This window comes from Pinus tabuliformis, chromosome 7, assembly GCF_031772625.1.
Source record: "Pinus tabuliformis cultivar Carrire ecotype Pingquan chromosome 7, CPIR1, whole genome shotgun sequence".
In the NCBI taxonomy this organism is placed as follows: Eukaryota; Viridiplantae; Streptophyta; class Pinopsida; order Pinales; family Pinaceae; genus Pinus; species Pinus tabuliformis.
Genome location: NC_142293.1, coordinates 1,640,905,173 through 1,640,928,823, shown reverse-complemented (window position 1 = coordinate 1,640,928,823; position 23,651 = coordinate 1,640,905,173). Strand labels below are relative to the sequence as shown.

Sequence of the window (23,651 nt, the reverse complement as noted above, 5' to 3'; positions counted from 1 at the left end):
CCTAGCAACCACAGCTAGAACCACCTTCTACAAGCTACAGGCTTGTCTTCTTCAACTGGCTTTCCATGCAATTCTACCCAGTGATGCTGGAATTGAGTTCTAATTCTTTTTGGCTGCCTCTCCCCCATGGTCGGCATTTCTCTACAAAATGAGAGCTTCACTTCGTTTTCTCTCATTTACATATTCAACTTTTCCTATCCTTGCTTAGATTTGCACAGATGAATTGTTCCCCCTTCTCACCCTTTCTCTTTATTCATGGTCGCCTTTAATTTTTTCATCAACCACTCCATACGATAGTTCTAACTGCATGTGGGCTCCTTGTGCCCCCTGCCGTGCATTGGCCTTTTCGTTGTTTTGCAAGACCTTTGGGTCCCCTCTTCTTAACGTCATCCCTACATTTAAACCTTTAAATAGAGCCCCCTCTTTTATAACCTTGCACGAGCTCCCAAGAGTCTTCACCCTCCTCTGTTGTCGATCTTGAGGAGGGAGATTTGTTGGCTCTCATATATGCAGATGTTCCTTGTACTTCCCTTCTCAAACTCGTCAAACAACCTCACAAATGATGGGGATACTTCACAGATGGATGATGCCACCATAACCCCTTCTCACACCTCCTTTCAACATGTACACCCTTCTGTTCATTGTTGTTGGTGTTTTTTGCAGTGTGTGCAAGGATTCTCATGCATCAAAGTACAACCTTCTGCTAAGGCCACATGCCAATGCTAAAGTCGTCACGTTTTTTCTCTATGCTCACTGCCACAGTATTGTGTGCCTCTTGTTGTCGACGTTTCGAATCCCAACATGGACCCATCTTCAGGACATAAGTGATAGGTTGAAAGAGGAGCTTACCAACCAGAACAAATAAATAAATACCTAATGCTCAAAAACAAAAAAACAAAAAGTTGCCTCATTCTCTAAAACTAAACCTAAGCCTATGTGAGACTAATTACTGGAAAAATATATAATTAATTTATTATATTAATTATATATTTTTCCAGTAATTAGTCTCACGTAGGCTTAGGTTTAGTTTTAGAGAATGAGGTGGCTTTTTGTTTTTTTTTTTGAGGATTAGGTATTTATTTATTTGTTCTGGTTGGTAAGCTCCTCTTTCAACCTATCACTTCTGTCCTGAAGATGGGTCCACGTTGGGATTCGAAACGTCGACAACAAGAGGCACACAATATTGTGGATGATCCGAATAAAAAATCCCTAAATGACAACCACAAAAGCTTAAAATCTAACATAGTTAGAGATAATCAAGTTGTTTGTCTTCACCACATAACTTCACAATGACCACATTCATGCATTATGTGATTATGTTAATCCTACTTAAAGGTGATTTACTTAACTTTAGCTCCTGTTTAATACCTATTAAAGTAATAGGTAGGTTGGTGTTGAATGCTTGATGAACATTCTAATCCTTTTTAGATTAGTATAGCTAGTTTGTCTTCAATAGTGTAGCTTACGTAGGCAATGGAATTCATGGTTAATACTCTGTTAAAATTGGCAACTAGTGCCAAACTCCATGTGGGTCACCTTATTTATGGCAGCTGATATTTTTCTTGGATTCCTCTCTTTGAGAGGTGTAGGATTGATCTAAAGATCATCCGATTCCGACATGTATTTATGGAGATATGAATTTATTTATATTATTTGACAATTTATCAAGGTCGGCCAGCAAGCAAATTACCCCTAGCTCAACCTCAACGTAGCATTTAAATAGAGGAGACCTCAAGTCATTTGAGATATACACATCACTCATGATCTCTCTCTCAACTTGTTTGGGTTTGGCCTCTCACAAGGAGGATGTAGTGGAAAGGAAGGTCACCTAGCTGCAGTCTTGAAGGAAGGTCACCTAGTTGCAGTATTGAAGGAGACCTAGCCGCAGTCCTGAAGGGAGATCTAGCTGCAGGTGAAGAGGAGACTTAAACACAAGCCCTAGCCGCAGTCTTGAAGAGATATCTAGCCATAGGCAAGAAGGCCCTAATCCGCAACAAGAGAAGGAGCCTTAAGGCAAGGAGAAGGGTCTCTGTTTTAGGGCCACAACTTAGGGCAACTTCAGCGAAGAAGGGAAGGACGTTAGGGTCATTCTCATGACTGTCTTGAAGTGCAAATGAACCAGCATTAAGGCCACATTACAAGAGTCTACTTCTGGGCTATTTGTAAGGGCATTTGTGGTAAGGTTCATCTCTGTCTTGGGCAGCGGATTGCACAAAAGACATTGCGGATGGACTGAGCCCTTTTAGTGGGCTGTTGGGTGAGTATAGGGGTTGGTTCTAGCCTTATATTCCAGCGTTTGACAACAACTAGGAAGGGAGACAATATCACAGTCTATTATGCCTGATCAAGAGGCTGTTTTGAAGCCTAGGAGAAGGTTAAAGGGCAGCGTATAGTTGGAGGGACTGTGTGAAGGAAAGCCGCAGTCAATAGGAGGTCTGATGGGTGTGAATAGGGTGCTGTAGTAGATGGAGTTTGTGCCCTAACCAATGACTAGGGTTGCTGAGAAAAGACGCCAGTCCTTGGAGCATGAAAAGGGTGCCATATTTGCAGCTTTGATATAACCAGTGATGCAGTGAATGAAGGAGGGTCTTGTGGAAGGAAAGCCGCAGTACTCTGGGTGATTGGTAGAGCAGTTTTAGGGGTAACATCTGCTGTATAGAAATCTTCAGCCCTTGGTGCTAGAATTGTAATTTCATTGAGTCATCTTCATGGTTAAGATCTCTGATGTCAGATCTCCTATTTGGCAAGTCAGTATTGACTTTAATCATTGTACTCTATTTCTATCTCTCGGCTGAACTATTGAAGACTAAAGCAGATTTGATCAAGGGTTTCCCCACATTGGGGTTTGTCCCTGGCTGGTGCCACATCTTGTGTCCTCTTGTCTTGGCTTGTCTTCTACTGTTTATGCTTATGTTCTATCTGCATTTTACTATCATGCTAATGTGTTTGCTAATTTGGACATTGATATTGGGCTAACAAGAAAATTGAAGTAAATTGCTCTTAAGCATAGAACATACCTAAAATTAACATGGTATCAGAGCTGAGGTGAAGACAAAGCTCAAGCAAGAGTGAGAGCAATCATCGAAGACAGTTGAAAAGGACAAAAGGCTCAATGGGTTCCTCATCCCACTTCCCGGCTGAAGACAAGCTATGTGAAAAGTCTGATTATCACGTATAGAAGATGTCTCTTGATTTGACATTGGAAGAACAAGAAGTGTTGGATTATGTGAAGGGTAAAATCCCCAAGCCTCCATCAAATGCACCGGCTGCTACAAAGAACAAGTATACCAAGGGTGAAGTCAAAGCGAAGAAGATTATCAGAGATTCCATTGACAAGCTTTTGGTGGCCTACATCTCCGATTTGAACCTCCAAGGAGATTTACGACAGATTGGTAAGCATGTTCAAGGTTAGTGATGCAAATCAATTTTTGTTCCTCAAAAATAAGTTGAAGGATATTAAGAAGGGCAAGGACAAGGATATTCAATCCTACTTCTTAAAGATCACCGAGATCAAGATTGATCTTCTATCGATTGGAGAAGTCATTCCTGACAGGGAACTTACTGTCACTACCCTTGGAGGGCTCCCACCTGAGTGGTATATATTTAGAACCACTATTCTCAATAATGATCGAATTCTGGGATTTGAAGAATTGATGTCAAGATGCATTCAGGAAGAAACAAGAATGGTGGAGCAAGAAATGCCTTCTAATAGAGGCAACACCACTGCTTTCTCTGCTCATGCCAAAAGGAGAAAGAATGCCGGGTCTAAAGGTCATTTCAATGGAAAGCCCGAATCTAAGGGTGGAAGGAAGGGCAGGTGCTTTGTTTGCAATAAGTTTGGCCACTATGCAAGGGAGTGTCCAAATAGAAGGGACACATCACATGATGATGATCACAATCACTCCAGGGGCAACTTCAACAACAACAATCAAAGGAATGGCAGGTTCAATGGCAAAGGAAAAAGGAATGCAGGACATCAAGGAAATGGTCAACTCTCCAAGAAAGCCAGGAACTCCAAGTCTGAAGAATCGAATATTTTTAACAATAAGCAAAAGGAGTATTATCTTATATCGACCCTCTCCACTACCTCTCCTCCGGACACTTTGGGTAATTAGATTATTGATAGTGGAGCTTCAAGGCACTTCACCGGATAAAAGGAAGCTCTCTCTAATTTGATAGAGAAGGAGACAAACTTGGAGATTATTCTTGGAGACAATGCCACCTATCCCGTAAAGGGTGTAGAGAATGTTACCATTAAATTGAATCCGGGTAACACGATTCATTTACAAGAAGTTCTTTATGTACTTGATCTCAAGAAGAACCTGGTATCCATTTCGAAAATGGAAGACAAAGGATACAAGGTGGCATTCATCGATGGAAAGGTATGTGTTTGGAAAAGGAATTTTAAAGATGCTTTTACTCTTGGGTTCGGGGTTGGCACTTTGTATCAAGTTGCAGGAAGTCCATTGGGGGCCATGTCTTGTGACACATCTCTTCAATCTGAACTATGGCACTAGAGGTTTGCCCATCTTCATTACAAGGCCCTACCCGATATGAAACAAATGGTGACAGGGATGCCCGAGTTCAAAGAAGTACATGAAGGTATGTCCCGGATGTACTAAGGGAAAACTTACAAGGGGACCATTCCCCTCAAGTAATAGCAAGACCATAGATGTGGAACAACCCGAGGGATTTGAGGTTCATAATCGGGAATCTCGTTTATGCAGGTCGAAGAAAGCTCTCTATGGCTTGAAGCAAGCACCCCGGGCTTGGTATGAGAGGATCGATAACTATCTGATGAAGCTGGGATTCACTAGGAGTGAAGCCGATCCGAACCTTTACTTTAAGGTTGAAGATGATAGACCTCTCATACTAGTGCTTTCTATGGATGACTCCTTTCTGACAGGTGCAGACCCTCTCATTTACAAACGTAAGAGGGAGTTGGATTCCGAATTTGAAATGGACCCAGGACTAATGCACTACTGCCTAGGGTTGGAGGCCTGGCAAAAGCCAGGAGAAATTTTCCTATCTCAAGGAAAATATGTTGTGAAGATATTGGAAAGATTTGGGATGATGGACAACAAGCCTGTGACTACCTCGATGGAGCTTACCTTGAAGAGGTTATGAGATAGTTATGCTGGACTTGAATTGGGAAATGCCTCTGAGTATTGTCAACTCATAGGAGCATTGATGTTCTTGGTGAACTCCCACTCGGATATATGTTTTGCAGTTAACTCATTGAGCCAATATATGGTTAAGCCTCATGAATCACTTTGAATTGGTGCCAAGAATCTTCTGAGATATCTTCGGGGCACAATCACTCATGGATTGAGATATGCTGCCGGAGATGTGAGGTTGCATGGTTATTCTGATGTGGATTGGGCAGGCAGTATGGTGGATCGGAAAAGCACTTCTGGGTGTTGTTTCTTTTGGGTTTTGCTTTGATATCCTGGATGAGCAGGAAGCAGAAGTCGGTTGCTTTAAGCACCGTTGAGGCCGAATACATAGCTGCGAGTATGGCCTCGTGTGAAGCTGTCTGGTTGGGGAAGCTCTTTGGTGAGCTGTTTGGACATGTGGTGGATACCATCGTGATCCTTTGTGACAACCAAAGTGGGATCCAATTATCAGAGAATCCCGTATATCATGATCGCTCCCAGCACATAGACATCAAGTACCACTTTATCCGGGATATGGTACAGCGAGGAGCAATAAGGCTCCATCACATTGGGACTGATGAGCAGGTCACCAATATTCTGACGAAGCCCTTGGGAAAGGTCAAATTCTTGACTTTCTGAGAATGACTAGAAGTTGTGGAGAGACCCTCTCCTGAGGGTCTTGTATGATATGGATATTGAGCTCTGGGAGCTCCGAGGGGCTTGGGGTACTTCTTGGAGCGATGAGCAACCATAGGGTGAGTGGTTCAGCCTTCCCCTAGTGGTTTGCTATGTAGGCAGGATGAGTGGTTCATCCTTCTCTTGCTGAGACACAATCATAGGGTGAGTGGTTCAGCCTTCCCCTAGTGATTTGTTGTGTACAGGGTGAGTGGTTCAACCTTCCCCTGGGATACCCCATGGCGACATGTAGGCAGGATGAGTGGTTCATCCTTCTCCTGCTAAGACATCCTACCCATGCAGTCTGAGACTCATGGGAAGTACCTCTCATCTGGCCAATGAGTAGGGAAATGAGGATAGGGACCATAGTACTACCGATGGATGCATCGTGTACTACCGTACTCCCTATGCTAGGATGATATTGATCTGGGATCAATTGGAACTGACTTCAGGTCAGTAAGAGTGGTATGAGACACTCTCTTTATTTGGAACTGATTTCGGATCAGTAAGAGTGGTATGAGACACTCTCTTTATATGGGACTGACTTCGGGTCAGTAGAGAATGGTATGATACATTCTCGATCACTTCTTCTTCTTCATAGTTCAACAAAGCAGAGCAGTGCATTGATGGCAGAGATAGTACCGACTGACAGATGGATTAGCAGATGGAGTTCTCCTAGTTGAGAGGGAGTGTTAAAATTGGCAACTAGGGCCAAACTCCATGTGGGTCACCTTATTTATGGCAGCTGATATTTTTCTTGGATTCCTCTCTTCGAGAGGTGTAGGATTGATCTAAAGATCATCCGATTCCGACATGTATTTATGGAGATATGAATTTATTTATATTATTTGACAATTTGTCAAGGTTGGCTAGCAAGCAAATTACCCCCAGCTCAACCTCAACGTTGCATTTAAATAGAGGAGACCTCAAGTCATTTGAGACACACATCACTCATGATCTCTCTCTCTCCACTCGTTTGGGTTTGTCCTCTCACAAGGAGGACGTAGTGGAAAGGAAGGTCACCTAGCCGTAGTCTTGAAAGAAGGTCACCTAGCCGCAATCATGAAGGAGACCTAGCCGTAGTCTTGAACGGAGATCTAGCTGCAGGTGAAGAGGAGACTCAAAACGCAAGCCCTAGCTGCCTTGAAGAGATATCTCGCAGCAGTCAAGAAGGCCCTAATCCACAGCAAGAGAAGGAGCCTTAAGGCAAGGAGAAGGGTCTCTGTTTTAGGGCCACAGGTTAGGGCAACTTCAGCGAAGAAGGGAAGGACATTAGGGTCATTCTCATGACTGTTTTGAAGTGCAAATGAACCAGCATTAAGGCCACATTACAGGAGTCTACTTCTGGGCTGTTTGTAAGGGCATTTGTGGCAAGGTTCATCTCTGTCTTGGGCAGCGGATTGCACAGAAGACATTGCGGATGGACTGAGCCCTTTTAGTGGGCTGTTGGGTGAGTATAGGGGCTGGTTCTAGCCTTATATTCCAGCGTTTGACAGCAGCTAGGAAGGGAGACAATACCGCAGTCTATTATGCCTGATCAAGAGGCTGTTTTGAAGCCTAGGAGAAGGTTAAAGGGCAGCATATGGTTGGAGGGATTGTGTGAAGGAAAGCCGCAGTCAATAGGAGGTCTGATGGGTGTGAATAGGGTGCTGTAGCAGACGGAGTTTGTGCCCTAACCAGTGACCAGGTTTGCCGAGAAAAGACACCAGTCCTTGGAGCATGTAAAGGGTGCCAGATTTGCAGCTTTGATATAACCAGTGATGCAGCGAAGGAAGGAGGGTCTTGTGGAAGGAAAGCCGCAGTACTCTAGGTGATTGGTGGAGCAGTTTTAGGGCTAACATCTGCTGTATAGAAATCTTCAGCCCTTGGTGCCAGAACTGTAATTTCATTGAGTCATCTTCATGGTTAAGATCTCTGATGTCAGATCTCCTATTTGGCAAGTCAGTATTGACTTTAAATCATTGTACTCTATCTCTATCTCTCTGCTGAACTATTGAAGACTAAAGAAGATTTGATCAAGGGTTTCCCCACATTGGGGTTTGTCCCTGGCTGGTGCCAAATCTTGTGACTTCTTGTCTTGGCTTGTCTTCTACTGTTTATGCCTATGTTCTATCTGCATTTTACTATCATGCTAATGTGTTTGCTAATCTGGACATTGATATTGGGCTAACAAGAAAATTGAAGTAAATTTCTCTTAAGCATAGAACACACCTGAAATTAACATACTCACACTTGTGTTGACTTGAAACCTCACTTTCTCAATTCTACTAATACAGGACTCAACTAACATGCTGTAGATGCTCCTTTCATGTCTTTAATACAGATGGGGATGTCCTCCTTTGGAACGTTGTAGGTGCATTTATAAGTATGAAAGGCATAGACATCCACTTTTACAGCTTTGTCTGGATTTAAAACTAGTCTTGCATTCATCTCTTCCTTTTTCTCATACTTGGTGATATCCCAACTTCAGGTTCAATTTGGAAAACTAGTTGGACGCGTAGAGTTGGTTGACTGCGTTTTCAAACCTTGTACGCTGAGTGTTTAGTAGTTGATGCACATTATCCAAGTATCACATTTAATTAGGATACACATTACTGTTGATCCTAGGAAGATGCATCATCTTGCTTCAAATGCTATTTGAAGTGCTTAGGATATTTTCTTTGATCTCTGTTTCATCACTTTCAAATAGAAGTTCAATGTCTATTTGTACAAGAGAAATGATCACTGGTTAGTTGTAACTACAATTGTAAGTAATAGATGTTGATGTGAATTTTTACTTCTTTTCAGTTGATGTTAGATGGTCAAGGTAGGTAACAATCATTATGCTGGTTGATCCTTCACATTGTTGTCAAATTATTGACTTGTCAACTTGGGATGAATTAGGAGCATCTGTAGCTTCTCCCTTATGAATTATTTTCATCTGAAGTGGATGTTTTATGCAATTTTTTGTGTATCTTTTTATAAGCATAATATGACTTTGTAGTTAGAAGTAATTAATTCTTCTGATTTTCTCGTCCTTACATGTGCTATTGAGTGATAAAGCAGTGTAGTGCTCACATGAATGTCAACTGTAGGTACATTTTGTCAATGAAATGGATTTAACTTACTATATTTATTGGAATTTAGTGGGGTAATTCAAGGTATTTGCTTTAGGAAATTTTGAGCATCAATGCATTGACAAATTTTTCTTGTTACATGTAGATAATTAGCTAAAACCCCAAGACTAGTTGGAAGTTCTTTGTCAAGTGTATGGTTCTGAATGTGATGACCATAATGTCATGGCAATAATTGCTTAACTCATGTTATCTTTATTGTTGGCAGGAAGGAATTATGCAAACACATGATGAAGAAACTAGGAATTTTTTCAAACATTCTACTGTTCATTGTGTGCTTGCACCTCGCTATGCAAGCCATAAGCTTAGTTGGTTCAAACAACGGGTAACTGACACACATTTCATATTTTAACATTTCACAAATTACCTAGACTGTCACAATGATATTTTTCATAGGCATGTAAATATGTAGTCAATGTGAATATTCCATATTCTTGTCCTTATTTTAAACTCCACTACATATTGAATGACCCCATCTAACCAACCACGTATCAGCTCACATTCATTACATATATTTGGTGGCATCAGATATCAAGATCAAAATATTTGGTTACAACATGTCAATTTAAATTGAGTTTATTAAAATTTGGTTTTGTATTATATAATGATCATGAATAAGATTGCAAGGTAGTGCCTTACTCAGTGCAACCTTGTGGCAAACTATGGCCTTGTTAAGGTCTATTGCTTAGCCACCTGCTATGACCAAATATGTAATACAACATGTGACATACTATGACCCTGCCAATCAAAGACTAAAAGCCACTATTTGCTAGTTGTATCAAATAGGTTGCAGACTTCTGGTTGTAGTATGTTGATTGCAACCTAGAAGTAAAATAGATTATGACTTTGCAATGTACCACTTATGACTTGTTATCACACAAACCCTCTTCTTGAGATAAAGTCCTAAAGCTCAAGCAGGGCTTTTGTGTAACTAAGAGGGAGGCCATTGTTGCCTCACCAACCCTCTTATGCACTTTAGGTCATCACTTCTCCAGCTCAAGGGGGCCTTCCCTAAGGATTGCTGGGATTATAGGCAAATTGTTCAAAGGTGATATGAAGAATAATTTCCATCAAAACAATTTTGAATGAATTTGGGAAATAAAGTGGATGGAAGGACTAGAGACTAGTGTCTTTCCATTGGGCAGTGGGGTCAAATCAAGGTTCATGGGTGGCTACCTTAATGATGGAAAGAGGACAATATGGCTGAGACACTCAAGCTACTTTCACTTTTTCCTTGTAAATTGCAGAAATATAGCCAAGGATTTCTACACTAGATACCATCCAATACTTATGGAGATTATGGTCTTCTAGAATGAAATATAAGTGCATTCAACCAAATCTTGTGAAGTAGGGAAACATAGGCAACATTCCAAAGATAACATAATAGAAAATGGAGAGCTCCAACCAAATTGTTCTCCTGCTCCATAAGCATATCTCAAGCTACTTACATGACAAGGGAAAAAACAATAGAATTATAAAAGATTCCTCACCAACAAGATAATTTCATTGATCCTCCAAAAGCATCCAATAGATCTTCAATTAGGCTCCAAGGTATTTTTCGACAAGTCCAACCATGAGTGACGACGAGAGAGCTAGGCCTTTTATAGGCCCTTAGTTACATTTCCTTTTACAATAAAAAATGATTTGTTTCCTAGATCCACTTATCTGTCCAAGAAATACACTAAAATATTACAATGCAAACCTCCTCAACGACTCCTTGACTAAAGATAGCAATGAGTTGTCGAGATCCATATTTTCCTCCAAGAAGATACCATATAATATTTGTTAAATTTAGATAACAATGGTATGTTCTATGCTTTAGCACAATTTACTTCAATGTTCCTTATCAACGCAATGACAATTTCCTATTATATTTAGTAGCAATCACATTAACTTAAACACATCGACAGTAAATGCAGATAGAACATAAAAACATATGCAGAAGACAAGCCAAGACAAGAGGACACAAGATATGGCGGATGCTAGGGACAAACCCCAATGTGGGGAAACCCTTTGATCAAATCTTCTTATTATTCTTCAATAGTTCAGCAGAGAGAGAGAGAGAGTACAAATATTAGAATTACATGCCCAAAACAATCCTGTTAAATCAGCATTCAAGAACAGTCAATGGCAGCCCTAACCAGAAAGTCAACGGTGGTCAAAGCAGCTCCAAAATGTCCTCCAAGCAGCTCGGTCAACAACAGAAGAATTCGGCCTTCCAAGAGGGTCAAAGTCAGCGCAAAAATAGTTCGGTCAACCCAGTCAAATGCTGCTGTAATTTCTGCGGTCAAACGCTGAAGTCAATGTTGAAGTCAAACCAGTCAAACTGTCCCAATCACCTCAAAAACTGTGCCAATCAATGCGGCCTTCAAAAATCGAAATTCTGCCCACAAGAACGAGGTCAATGCATGGTCAAACAGTCCTAGTCAACGCTGACCTGTTTCCTGAAATTTTCGGCCTCCAGAAACATCGCTGAAATTTGTCCTCTTTCACACTTGCAAAGTAGGGAAGGCTGCCTCCAAGCTGTATGAACCAATAAAGAGAGGAGAGAGATATGTGATGAGATGAGTGATGTCCAAACGAGAGAGAGGTCACTCTTATTTATACACTTCGTTGAGGGTGAGGAGACCCATCCATTGGGCTTCATGAGCCTACATTTGACTGAGGCCGACCTTGACAATTTGTGCATGAGAGAATAAATTCAAAATTCCATTTTTGCTTGTCAGAATGAGATGATCTTTATATCAAAATTGGACCTCTCGAAAAGAGGAATCCAATGCAATAATCATCTCAATCATATGAGCTGTCCTAAGGTGGAATTTGGCCCTAGTTGCCAATTTTAACACTCCTCTCAACTAAGGAGAATTCCACTTGCTAATCCAATTGTCATCATGCCATCTTGTCATCCTGTGGACCTGTACCATCCCTGTCATCACTGCCTTGCTTTGCTCTACTCTGCTCGACTCTGTTGAATCATGAAGTAATACTGAAGAAGAAGTGATCGAGTGTGAGTCATAAGATCATACCACTCTCCATTGACTAAAGTCAATCCTTGATCCCAGATCAAGTTGTTGAACACCATGCATCCTAACTATGTTGCCACGAATGGGTTCGGGGACGGGGACGGGGACGACATTTTTTGAACTAGGGTGCGTGGGTTTGTCGGGTAATATAATAATATTAAATTTTAATAATTAAATTTTTTTTTTTTTTTTTTTTTTTTTTTTTTTTTTTTTTTTTTTTTTTTTTTTTTTTTTTTCCGAGGAAATAGAATTCGTAATCTTCATTAAGTCAGAAAATTACATGTTGTAGATGCTGAACGCATATGCTATAGTGTGGATAAACCACTTACAAAAGCATGACTTCAAGAGAAGTATGCCGAAAAGCCCTCAGAGAGGGTAGCAAGTAAATGGGTGTGTAAACCCCAGCAGGAGGATACCCCATCCCATCCCATACAAAAAAAAACCCGTAAAAAAACATAACAGAAGCAGGGTATGTAAACCCCAACAGGAGTATACGCCTACCCTAACAAGCTGAAAAATAACAGAAAAAAAACGAAAGCTCCAGTGGAAGAGCAGTAATACAAAATGGCTGCCAAAGGACAGAGGGGAGAGGCACGAAATGGAGCACCCCCATCCCCTCAACTCTCCACCAAAAACCCCGAAGCCAGTGGAAGATACCACCCATAAAACCAGAGGAGCCAGAAAAGAAGCTAGTCAGCAACAGCCATAGAAAAGCGGCACGAATCGATGCAGAGACAGGCTCCACACCTCAGATCCCTCAACACTCTCCATAGCTGCATTAGTAAAACTAGCAGAGGACCAAAAAAGAAACCAGCATCAGCATGGGAGGCCAAACAGGTCCCGAACCGAGCTGAGGCGGGTCGGTTCCGGGGGCAGAGGCGGCTAGGGCAGCCACCTCGCCCCCATGAAGAAAGTCAGTAGCCCGAAGCCCTTTGCCCTGCTCAGCAAACGCAGCACAAACACCAGAGGCCAAAGCCCCAACTGAAACCCCAAGGCAGAGGGTCGATAGAGCGCAGAGGGCCGCCGGGGATCAAGAGGAGAACGCCGCCGCCGCGAAGCTCAAAGCGCTGAGGATAGACCCGTCCACATCCGATGACTGGCAGCACGTGAACCAGTCGATGGCAGCCGGAAGGGCAACCAGAACCCCCACCAGCAGAAGGCCTGCCGCCGCAGGCACAGGCAGCTAACCGGGCCGAGAAACCCTAGGAACTCCGCCGCACAGCTCTCCGGAAATTATTTGTTCTTCAACCTTGCTTCCTTCTATCATGGAGTTCAATTAAATTTTATAAATTATAAATTTATAGATTATAATTAATAATATATATGAAATTTGAATTTGTATATTTTTCAACTTTAAACAAGAAAAATAAAATATTTATGATTTAAACTTTAAAGATCTAAACATGCACATCATTAAACATTCAACATTCACATTGAAATTTCAAAATTTATAGCTTGATATCAAGTGCAAATTGGAGTTTAACTGTTCAATGTTTACATATTAATAAGAATCATGAATCATGATATATGTCCATTGTCATACTACATTCAAAATTTGCCTTCAGGCATCTCCAAACATGAACTAGGAAATTTTAAAATACTAAAATAAAAATAACTAAAGCCTAATGAACAATGGCTTCCTCAAGCCATGTCATCAACATCCATGTCACCAACATCACTTAGATCTTCAGCTAGCATGCTCTCCAGGTAGGAATCACTCTCATCTTGAGGCTCTTGCTCATCCATAGCAATTTGAGGTAGCTCAATATCTGGTTGTATCTCTTCGTCCACACACATAGCATCATCTATGTGTTGGTCCCATCTCTTGAAAGGACCCTCCTTGTACCCAGGGTCTTTTCGAGATATGAGACGAAGTGTGCTATGAATGTACACTAAGTTCTCTGCCTTCTTTGAGCCCAACCTATTTCTTTTTATTGAATGACTAAAGGCATAAGTACTCCAATTCCTCTCACAAGATGAATAACTAGCTACCTGAAATATTAGGGGAAGCCCATTAAATTAATTAAAATTTAAAAATAAAAACTAAAACTAAAATGAAAATTTAAAATTTAAAATTAATTTCCTATATTTAATTGAAAAATTTTCAAATTTTGAATAAGATGAGGAACTCCAAACTAGCTACCTGTCCAAGTAACCGTATGGCAAATTGCTGCAACTCAGGAGCATCAACACCATGAAACCACCACCAATCAATTGGATCCTTCTTCTTGTGTTTATCTGCCAAAGATGCATGTGAACCAAAGACACCTCGGCCACGTGAAAATTGGGCAAACTGAGATCGTATGTCAGAGGCTTCTTCTGTACTACCATAAATTTTCTTGATAGTGTTCAAGAATCCTTTGAACACCTCTCTATCTTGGGATGGAGGCCTCCTTCCTGTTGTGGGATAATACCATTTTGGATTAACAGTTAACTGCATAAGCTGCCATATGAAGAGGGGTGTTCAATTTATTCCAACGCCCATGTATAAACTCTTTCAGTTGTGGCCATAAAGTAGGATCCTTCCTATCTGTGATGGTTTGGATCCTCTCACACATGGAGTCCATGTTCTCATAAATCTCACCTAAACATGGACCATCTGTGTCTGCATAGCGGATCATATCACAAATTGGTTCTATAATTTCCACAACAAATATGGCATCAACCCAAAAATTATCATTCAAAATCAACCTCTTCAACTCCAAAGCTGCATCTGAGGTAGATAACCTTCACTGTTCCCACATGTCACTGACAACTATGGCAAATAAAGCCTCCTTCATCTCCACAAGCCGCCTAAGTAAAATGTAGTAAGTTGCAAATCTAGTATCTGCTGGTTTAAGAAGCTCCATTTTTGCATGCTTGCGGTAAATGGCTTGTGATTGATGATAGTTGCATATAAACATTTGAATTTTGCGGCCATTTTCAATTAATGCTTGAATCCATTCAATTTTCCCAATATCCAAAAAATATGCTTGGGTACATCAAGGACAAAATTAAAATATTAATGAATCAAAATGTTTATTGTTTAAAATTAGAAAAGTTAAAAGTTCAAACAAATCAAACTTGTACTCAAAATAAAAAATGTAATTCATATAATTTAAATAGAAGATAAATCAAACTTGAAAGTTGAAACTTGTCACTTACTTGTACTCCTTTTGAACCATTGCCCCTGCTGCTTTGCACACTGGAGCTGCATCAGTAATAACTTGAACAAAATTGGATGGCCCCACCTTTGGAATGGCATCACATAATTGGTCTTTTAAGAACACAATGTTCTTTTCTTGACCAGAACAATCAATGGCCTTGAGAAAATAAGGGCCAGACATGGAAGAGACAATGATGTTTATTAATGGACGATTTCTACGATCAGTCCATCCATCCATGACAATTGAGCATCCATCTACTCTCCAAGATGCCTTCAAGGGTGCCATTGCCTTCTAAAGACGAGCTTTCTTCACGTCGACCAATACAGTTCAGAGCTTCTCATAACTAGGAGCTTTATACCCTTGAGGTCCATCATTAATAGCACGAACCATTTGCTCAAAATAGGGGGAATTGCTGCATTGAAGGGAATGCCACATGCAAGAAAAAATCTTGCTATTGCAAGATCAACACCCTCCCTACCTTTCACATCAAACATGTCATAAAGGCCACCAAGTTTAGGCTTCTTGTGTGTTTGACTGGTAGTGCTTTTTGATGCTCTAGATGACACTGACACATGCTCATCACCAACTTGAACTTCATCATCAGATGGTAATTCTTCTTCATTTGAATCATCATTTTCATCCACATTGCGACATGGCCTAGAGATTTCTTTGCTTGCCTTACCATCAGCCTTTTGTTGCTCTCTTTGTGCACTAGGGAGTCTAGTGGGATCATTTGGGTCTCCAGTGCAAGCATCAACACCCTTCCTTGGTATCTGCATAAAATGAGCTTTAACTCTGGTATAGCTCCCTTTCCATTCAAGCTGACATAAATTGCATTTTATTGTTGCTGTCCCCTCAGCACCCTTTGGAGGTTTTTGCCTATCCACATATTTCCAAAGTGGATATTGTGGATTTGATGAAGACATTTTTTATTTTGCAAATTTTGGAAGACAATTTGAATCTGTTTAACAAAATTCAAAGTAAAAGTTATGTTAATAGATGTTAATAATAATGAGAGACTAAGCTATACTTTATGACAGCATAACATTGGTTTCTGTGTAACCATGACAGCTATGTGAGAGAGCTCAAGGCTACTACTAAAATACAAATAATAATGCAACCAAAAGAAGGTCCAGCCAAACCACACCCACCAAAAGATTGCACAAAATAGAAACTGCTCAACAAGCATATGGTGGACCAGATCCTTCAAAAATATCAGTGCCATAGATTTGTTAGTATATGGCCTAGTGTATCAGGTCAGGGAGAATTGTTTTAGTCTTTAAAGTTTAGAATATTGAACTGAAACAGTATTCTAACAGCAGATTCCCAGGTTTTCAAATGGGCATTCCCAGGTAACTTCCAGATGTGCAAAACAGAAAATTAAAAGAATATTTTTTAGTGTTTTAAGGTGGTTGAAAGGGAGGACAAGTGCCTAGATCCAATACTGGGAAATGGAGTTAATAGGGCAGAAAACTGCACTGCAAATTGCTACAACAAGCCTAATATAGCTGTAAATTAAATTTTAATGCAGAAACTTATAAACTGCTGGATCTTATAATCCCTTTCTAGCATTCTGTGATCTCTTTGCGGACAGTTGAAAAGTTCTGAGCATTTCTCAAGGGCCAAAGCCTACTTAAATAAATTATAAAAGCAAACACTAAATTCTGAAGAGATAGGCCCATAGACAAACTTTCAAGAGGCAGCATAATATGAGATTGTTTGACCAGACAACGATAAAGAAAAAATTTGTAGGCAAAAACAATATAAATATCTATTACTAGGGAAGATTTCTAGAATTTTCCAAAGCATTTTTAATTTTTTATATTTTGACTGGTATATTTTTATGTAATTATACGTATTGACGGTGAGGTGGGGTGAAATTTTTTTATTTGGTATATTTTTATGTAATTATATGTACTACGAGGGAAGTTAACATGGTTTTTTATCCTGGGGCAGGGATCACGAAGATGGGCAGAATGTATTTGTGCCAGCTACATCTATAAAAGAGTTTTAGGGTTTTTCTTACAAACAATATGGAAGATATCAAAATAAAAATTACACTACAGGATTCTTTGTCCTGTCTAAACAACCAAGGTTTATATTGCTAATATAAATTAAAATTATTAAATGTCCAATCCAGAGTATGCCTTACAACTCGTCGCTACAAAATCACAGTGGGATAGAACCAACTACTGTTTCTATGTGCAGGGTAACACTTAACAGTGCCCCCCATTTATTGTTTCAGTCTTACAATCAGAAGACCTTCAAGCTATTGTCTCTCTCCCTCTTGTTTCCAACTGCTCTCTCCTTCCATTCGACAAGCCTGCTGCCTTTCTCCCTGACCTTCAACCTTGCAATGGTTGATTATTTTCTGTTTTTTTAAATATCACACAGCACATAATTTTTGCTTTTGTACAAACACACACCTTTTGAGCCAAGTAAAACAACGATGAGCAGAAACCAATGATTTGCAACTTTTACAAAGATATCACTCCTATTGCACGAAATAAAAAAGCTTTCATATTCTTTCCATAGCCCATTACAGGCTTCAAAAAGCTTTCATGTTAAGGATTCTTTTATATTCAAATGCAGTAGGATGAAGGTAGAGAAATACAATAGAAAGGTAAACCGGTATACCTTAAAATGTGTAGTTTATATTGTCTCTGTGTCCAAGATTCGGAATATTTTTTACTTATATACTAAAAACAATTAAATTTGTCCCTAAATTTATATGCTAAAAACAATTAATCTTGCAATATATGTCATGAGACGATCCTTGTTTCCAGAGATACCTCTAATAACAAGCTACCTGCAACATCACAATGCTGATCAAATATAAATATTAATTTAACTCTAAATTCGATTCCAGCTTTCAGATCAGATACCTCTTTTGACTGGTGATATAACAGTCAAATGCTAACAGGCTAACGCCTAACGCCTAATGCCACTGTTGCTCTGTCCGTCTGAAGGTGAAGCACTGCCGCCGTCGAATCTGTCCATTGCTGCCGGAAATGGGTAAACGGAACAGCTGAACCAAAAACAAAAATGAAATTCGATGGCTGTGTGGGTTAGTTAAAAGTTTAGGCTTTAACTTTTAAGTTTTTGACATTTGTTAATAATAAATATCATATTAATAATTTTTAAATTTCAATAGTTTTTTTATTATTTGAAAATTAAATTTTTAATATAATTTTTTTTTGAAGAATCCAAAGAACCCAATTTTTGGGTTCTAAGTACCCATCCTATGGGTTCGCTGTACCCGTTAAAGGAAAAGAACCCAATTTTTTTTAGAGAACCCAGTTCTTATGGGTTCTTCTGAGAAGAACCTGTACCCGAATCCGGTACTTAGGGACCGGAACCCGGGATGGGTTCGAGAACCCCACCCTCAGGTTCGGGGACCTGTGCAACATAACATTCTAGTCATAGGGAGTATGGTAGTACACGATGTGTCCATCAATAGTGTTATGGTACCTAACCATCTTTTCGCAACTCATGGGTCAGATGAGAGGTACTTCCCATGAGTCCCGGACTATATGGGTAGGATGTGTGCTGGGGCATCCGCAGGAGAAGGTGAACCACTCACCCTACATGTATGTGTCTGGGTAGGGGAAGGTGAACCACTCACCCTACGCACATGTCAACCATAATGGGGTATCATAGGGGAAGGTGAATCACTCACCTTGTATCTAGCGCACCATTAGGGGAAGGTGAACCACTCACCCTATGGTCGCTCATAGCTCCAAGAAATACCCCAAGCCCCCAGGGGCTCCCAGAGCTCTGTGTCCAACTCATACGAGACCCTCATAGGAGGGGCGTTCCATGACTCCAAGTCTCTCTCAGAAGGTTAAGACTTTGACCTTCCCCAAAGGCTTCGTGATAATATCTGCGACTTGCTCATCTATTCTAATGTGTTAGAGCCTTATTGCTCTCCGTTGTACCATATCCTGGATAAAGTGGTACTTAATATAAATGTGCTTGGAGTGGTCGTGGAACACGAGATTCTCTGATAGGCGAATCCCACTCTGATTGTCGTAGAAGATCACGGTGATATCCAACACGTGCTCAAATAGCTCACTGAAGAGTTTTCTCAACCAAACAACTTCACAACAGGCCATACTCGCAGCAATGTATTCGACCTCGGCAGTGCTTAGTGCAACCGATTTCTGCTTCCTGCTCATCCAAGATATTGAAGCAAACCCCAAAGAGAAGCAGCACCCAGACGTGCTCTTACGATCCACCACACTGCCAGCCCAGTCAGCATCTGAATATCCATGTAGCCTCAAGTTCCCGACAATGTATCTCAGTCCATAGTGGATTGTGCCTCATAGATATCTCAAGAGATTCTTAGCAGCAATCGAATGAATGTGATGAGGCTCAACCATAAATTGAATCAACGTGTTCACAACGAAGCATATGTCACGATGGGAGTTGACCAAGAACATCAGGGCCCCCAGAAGTTGACGATACTCGGTAGGGATTGCTAATCCGGGCCCAATAGAACTTCCACATGGCTTCTTAAAGTTGAGTTCCATTGGAGTAGTCACGGACTTGCAATCCACCATCCCACATCTCTCAAGTAGCTTCACGATGTATTTTCCTTGAGAAAGGAAAATCTCACTTGGCTTTTGCCAGACCTCTAGCCCTAGGAAATAATGCATCAGTCCAAGGTCCTCCATCTCAAACTCGGAAGCCAACTCCCTCTTGCATTGATGAATGAGAGGGTCATCACTCGTTAGAAAGAGATCATCCACATAAAGGACTCGAATGAGAGGTCTGTCTTTTTCAACCTTGAAGTATAGGTTCAGGTCAACATCGCTCCTCGTGAATCCCAGCTTCATAAGATAGCTATCAATCCTTTCATACCAAGCACTAGGGGCTTGCTTTAACCCATAAAGGGATTTCTTCAACTTGCATACATGTGTCTCATGATCTTGAACCTCGAACCCCTCGGGTTGTTCCACATATACATCCTCCTTAAACGAACCATGCAAGAAGGCAGTTTTGACATCCATTTGGTGTAGGTGCCATCCTTGCAAAGAAGCAAGGGCTATAATTGAGCGAATGGTGGTATATCGGGCAACCGGTGCAAATATCTCATCGTAGTCTACTCCTTCCTATTGAGAGAAGCCTCGAGCAACAAATATGGCCTTGAACTTTTCAACACTCCCATCAACTCCATGTTTGATCTTGTAGAGCCATTTTGAAGTGACCAGTGGCTTATCCTTGGGTTTAGGAACCACATCCCAGACATCATTCTTCATGATCGACTCATACTCCTCATTCATCTCATCCTTCCAAAATTGTTGCTTCATGGCTTCTTCAAATGTGCAAGGCTCAGATTGTATAATGGTACTCATGACAGCTAAGTACCCTTGGTACCTATTTGGCTTCTTTCTTTCACGAAATGTCCCCCTCGATGCAATATGTTTCTGTTAATTTTAGGCAACAATGGTATGTTCTATGCTTTGGAGTAATTTTACTTCAATTTATTTATTAGCACAATATTAATATTCAGTTTAGTAATCACATCAACATGATAGTAAAATGCAAATAGAACATAAACATAAACAGTAGAAGACAAGCCAAGACAAGAGGACACAAGATGTGGCACCAGCCAGGGACAAACCCCAATGTGGGGAATTTGTTGATCAAATCTTCTTTTAGACTTCAATAGTTCAACAGAGAGCGATAATACAATTTACAAATCTGATAATTTATAACAGCAACAAAAGAGCCCTAACCAGAGAAGTCAATGCTGGTCAATAGAGCAAATTTGACCCTTAGCAAATCGGTCAACTTTAGTCAACTTCGGCCTCCAAACAACAAGATAAAACAGCCCTCAAAATAGTCAAATTCAACCCAGTCAAAGTCTGGTCAAACAACCCACCTACAGTCAGCCCTAGCTGCAGTCAACGCTGGTCAACAGTCAACGTTTAGCCTCGATTTCTGTGCCCAGAAATGTGGCTTGCCCAAATAGAGATAGCCCTCACAAAAATGCAGTCAAAGGAGGTCAACACATGCTGGTCAATGCTTGGTCAAACTGTCTAGAAATTTGGTCTCTTGAAATTTCGCTCTCTTGAAATTTCGGCCTCCTAAAATTTCGGCCTCCTGATATTTCGCTCTCCTGAAATTTCGGACGTGTGGAGAGAGAGTCCCAGAAATCCGTAACCAATCAAGATGAGAGAGAGAAAGATGAATGAAGATGAGTGTGTCCAAATGAGGCTAAGTCACCTTCTATTTATATGCAATGTTGAGGATGAATAAACGTGACTGTTGGGCTTTTGAGCCTACATAAGTTTGCTGACCAACCTTGACAATTTGACCATAATCAAAATAAATTCTTAACTTCATTTGTACATGTCAGAATCAGATGATCTTTAGATCAATCCTACACCTCTCGGAGAGAGGAATCTAAGAAAAATATCAGTTGTCATAAAGAAGATGACCCATGTGGAGTTTGGCCCTAGTTGTCAATTTTAACACTCCCTCTCAACTAGGGAGAACTCCATCTGCTAATCCATCTGCCAATCTGTACTATCTCTGCCATCAATGCACTGCTCTGCACTGCTGAACTATGAAGAAGAAGAAGTGATCAAGAATGTATCCAAAGTTAGTCCCAATCAAAGGAGAGTGTGTCATACCACTCTTACTGACCCGAAGTCAGTTCCAATCAAAAGAGAGTGTCTCATACCACTCTTACTGACCCGAAGTCAGTTCCCATTGATCCTAGATCAATATCGGTCATCCTAGCATAGGGAGTATGGTAGTACACGATGCGTCCATCGGTAGTACTATGGTCCCTATCCTCATTTCCCTACTCATTGGCCAGATGAGAGGTACTTCCCATGAGTCCCAGACTGCATGGGTAGGATGTCTCAGCAGGAGAAGAATGAACCACTCATTCTGCCTACATGTCGCCATGGGGTATCCCAGGGGAAGGTTGAACTACTCACCCTATACACAACAAATCACTAGGGAAGGCTGAACCATTCACCCTATGATTGTGTCTTAGCAGGAGAAGGATGAACCATTCATCTTGCCTACATAGCAAACCATTAGGGGAAGGCTGAACCACTCACCCTATGGTTGCTCATCGCTCCAAGAAGTACCCCAAGCCCCTCGGAGCTCCTAGAGCTCAATATCCATACCATACAGGACCCTCAGGAGAGGGTCTCTCCACAACTTCTAGTCGTTCTCGAAAAGTCAAGAATTTGACCTTTCCCGGGGGCTTCGTCAGAATATTGGCGACCTGCTCATTTGTCCCAATGTGAAGGAACCTTATTGCTCCTCGCTGTACCATATCCCGGATAAAGTGGTACCTGATATCTATATGCTTGAGCGATCATGAAACACAGGATTCTTTGATAATCAGATCCTACTCTGGTTGTCACAGAGGATCACGGTGGTATCCAAAACATGTCCAAACAACTTACTGAATAGCTTCCTCAACCAGACAACTTCACAGGAGGCCATACTAGTAGCTATGTATTCGGCCTCGGCGGTGCTCAAGGCAACTGATTTCTGCTTCATTCTCATCCAAGATATCGAAGCAGAACCCAAAGAAAAACAACATCCAGAAGTGCTCTTGCGATCCACCACACTACCAGCCCAATCAGCATCAGAATAACGATGCAGCCTCACATCTCCGATAGTGTATCTCAGTCCATGAGTGATTTTGCCTCGAAGATGTCTTAGAAGATTCTTGGTACCAATCCAATGTATATGATGAGGCTCAACCATATATTGGCTCAATGTGTTAACTGTAAAACATATGTCCGGACGGGAGTTCACCAAGAACATCGGTGCTCCTATGAGTTGACGATACTCAGAAGCATTTCCCAATTCAGGTCTAGCAACACTACCACATAACTTCTTAAAGTTAAGTTCCATCGGAGTAGTCACAGGCTTGCAATCCACCATCCCAAATCTTTCCAATACCTTCACAACATATTTTCCTTGAGAGAGGAAAATTTCACCTGGATTTTGCCAGACCTCCAAACCTAGGAAATAGTGCATCGGTCCTAGGTCCTTCATCTCAAATTTAGAAGCCAACTCCCTCTTACATTTGAGAATTAAGAGGGTCTGCACTTGTTAGAAAGAGGTCGTCCACATAAAGTACTAGAATGAGAGGTTTAACATTTTCAACCTTAAAGTAAAGGTTCAGATCGACTTCACTTCTAGTGAATCCTAGTTTCATCAGATAGCTATCGATCCTCTCATACCAAGCCCGAGGTGCTTGCTTCAACCCATAGAGAGCTTTCTTCAACCTGCATACATGAGGTTCTCGATCATGTACTTCAAACCCCTCGGGTTGTTCCACATAGACTTCCTCTTTGATTGAACCATGCAAGAAGGCAGTTTTGACATCCATCTGATGTAGATTCCATCCTTGCGAGGCAGCAAGGGCTATGATCGAGCGGATGGTGGTGTATCGAGCTACAGGTGCAAATATCTCATCATAATCTACACTTTCCTTTTGAGAGAAACCTCAAGCAACAAAGTGAGCCTTGAACTTTTCTGCACTTCCATCAGCTCCAT

The 23,651-nt window shown here is 41.0% G+C and overlaps 1 protein-coding gene across 3 annotated transcripts in view; it reads left to right on the top strand.

Annotated features, from left to right (window-relative positions):
- Window positions 1-23,651, top strand: part of LOC149254654 (phospholipase D delta-like) — a 233,237-nt gene that overhangs the window by 2,787 nt on the left and 206,799 nt on the right. For all 3 annotated transcript variants that reach the window (XM_089460205.1, XM_089460203.1, XM_089460204.1), the window contains exon 2: window positions 9,153-9,269. In XM_089460205.1, coding sequence (XP_089316331.1) covers window positions 9,153-9,269 — 117 coding nt within the window. The remainder of the gene's footprint in view (window positions 1-9,152; window positions 9,270-23,651) is intronic.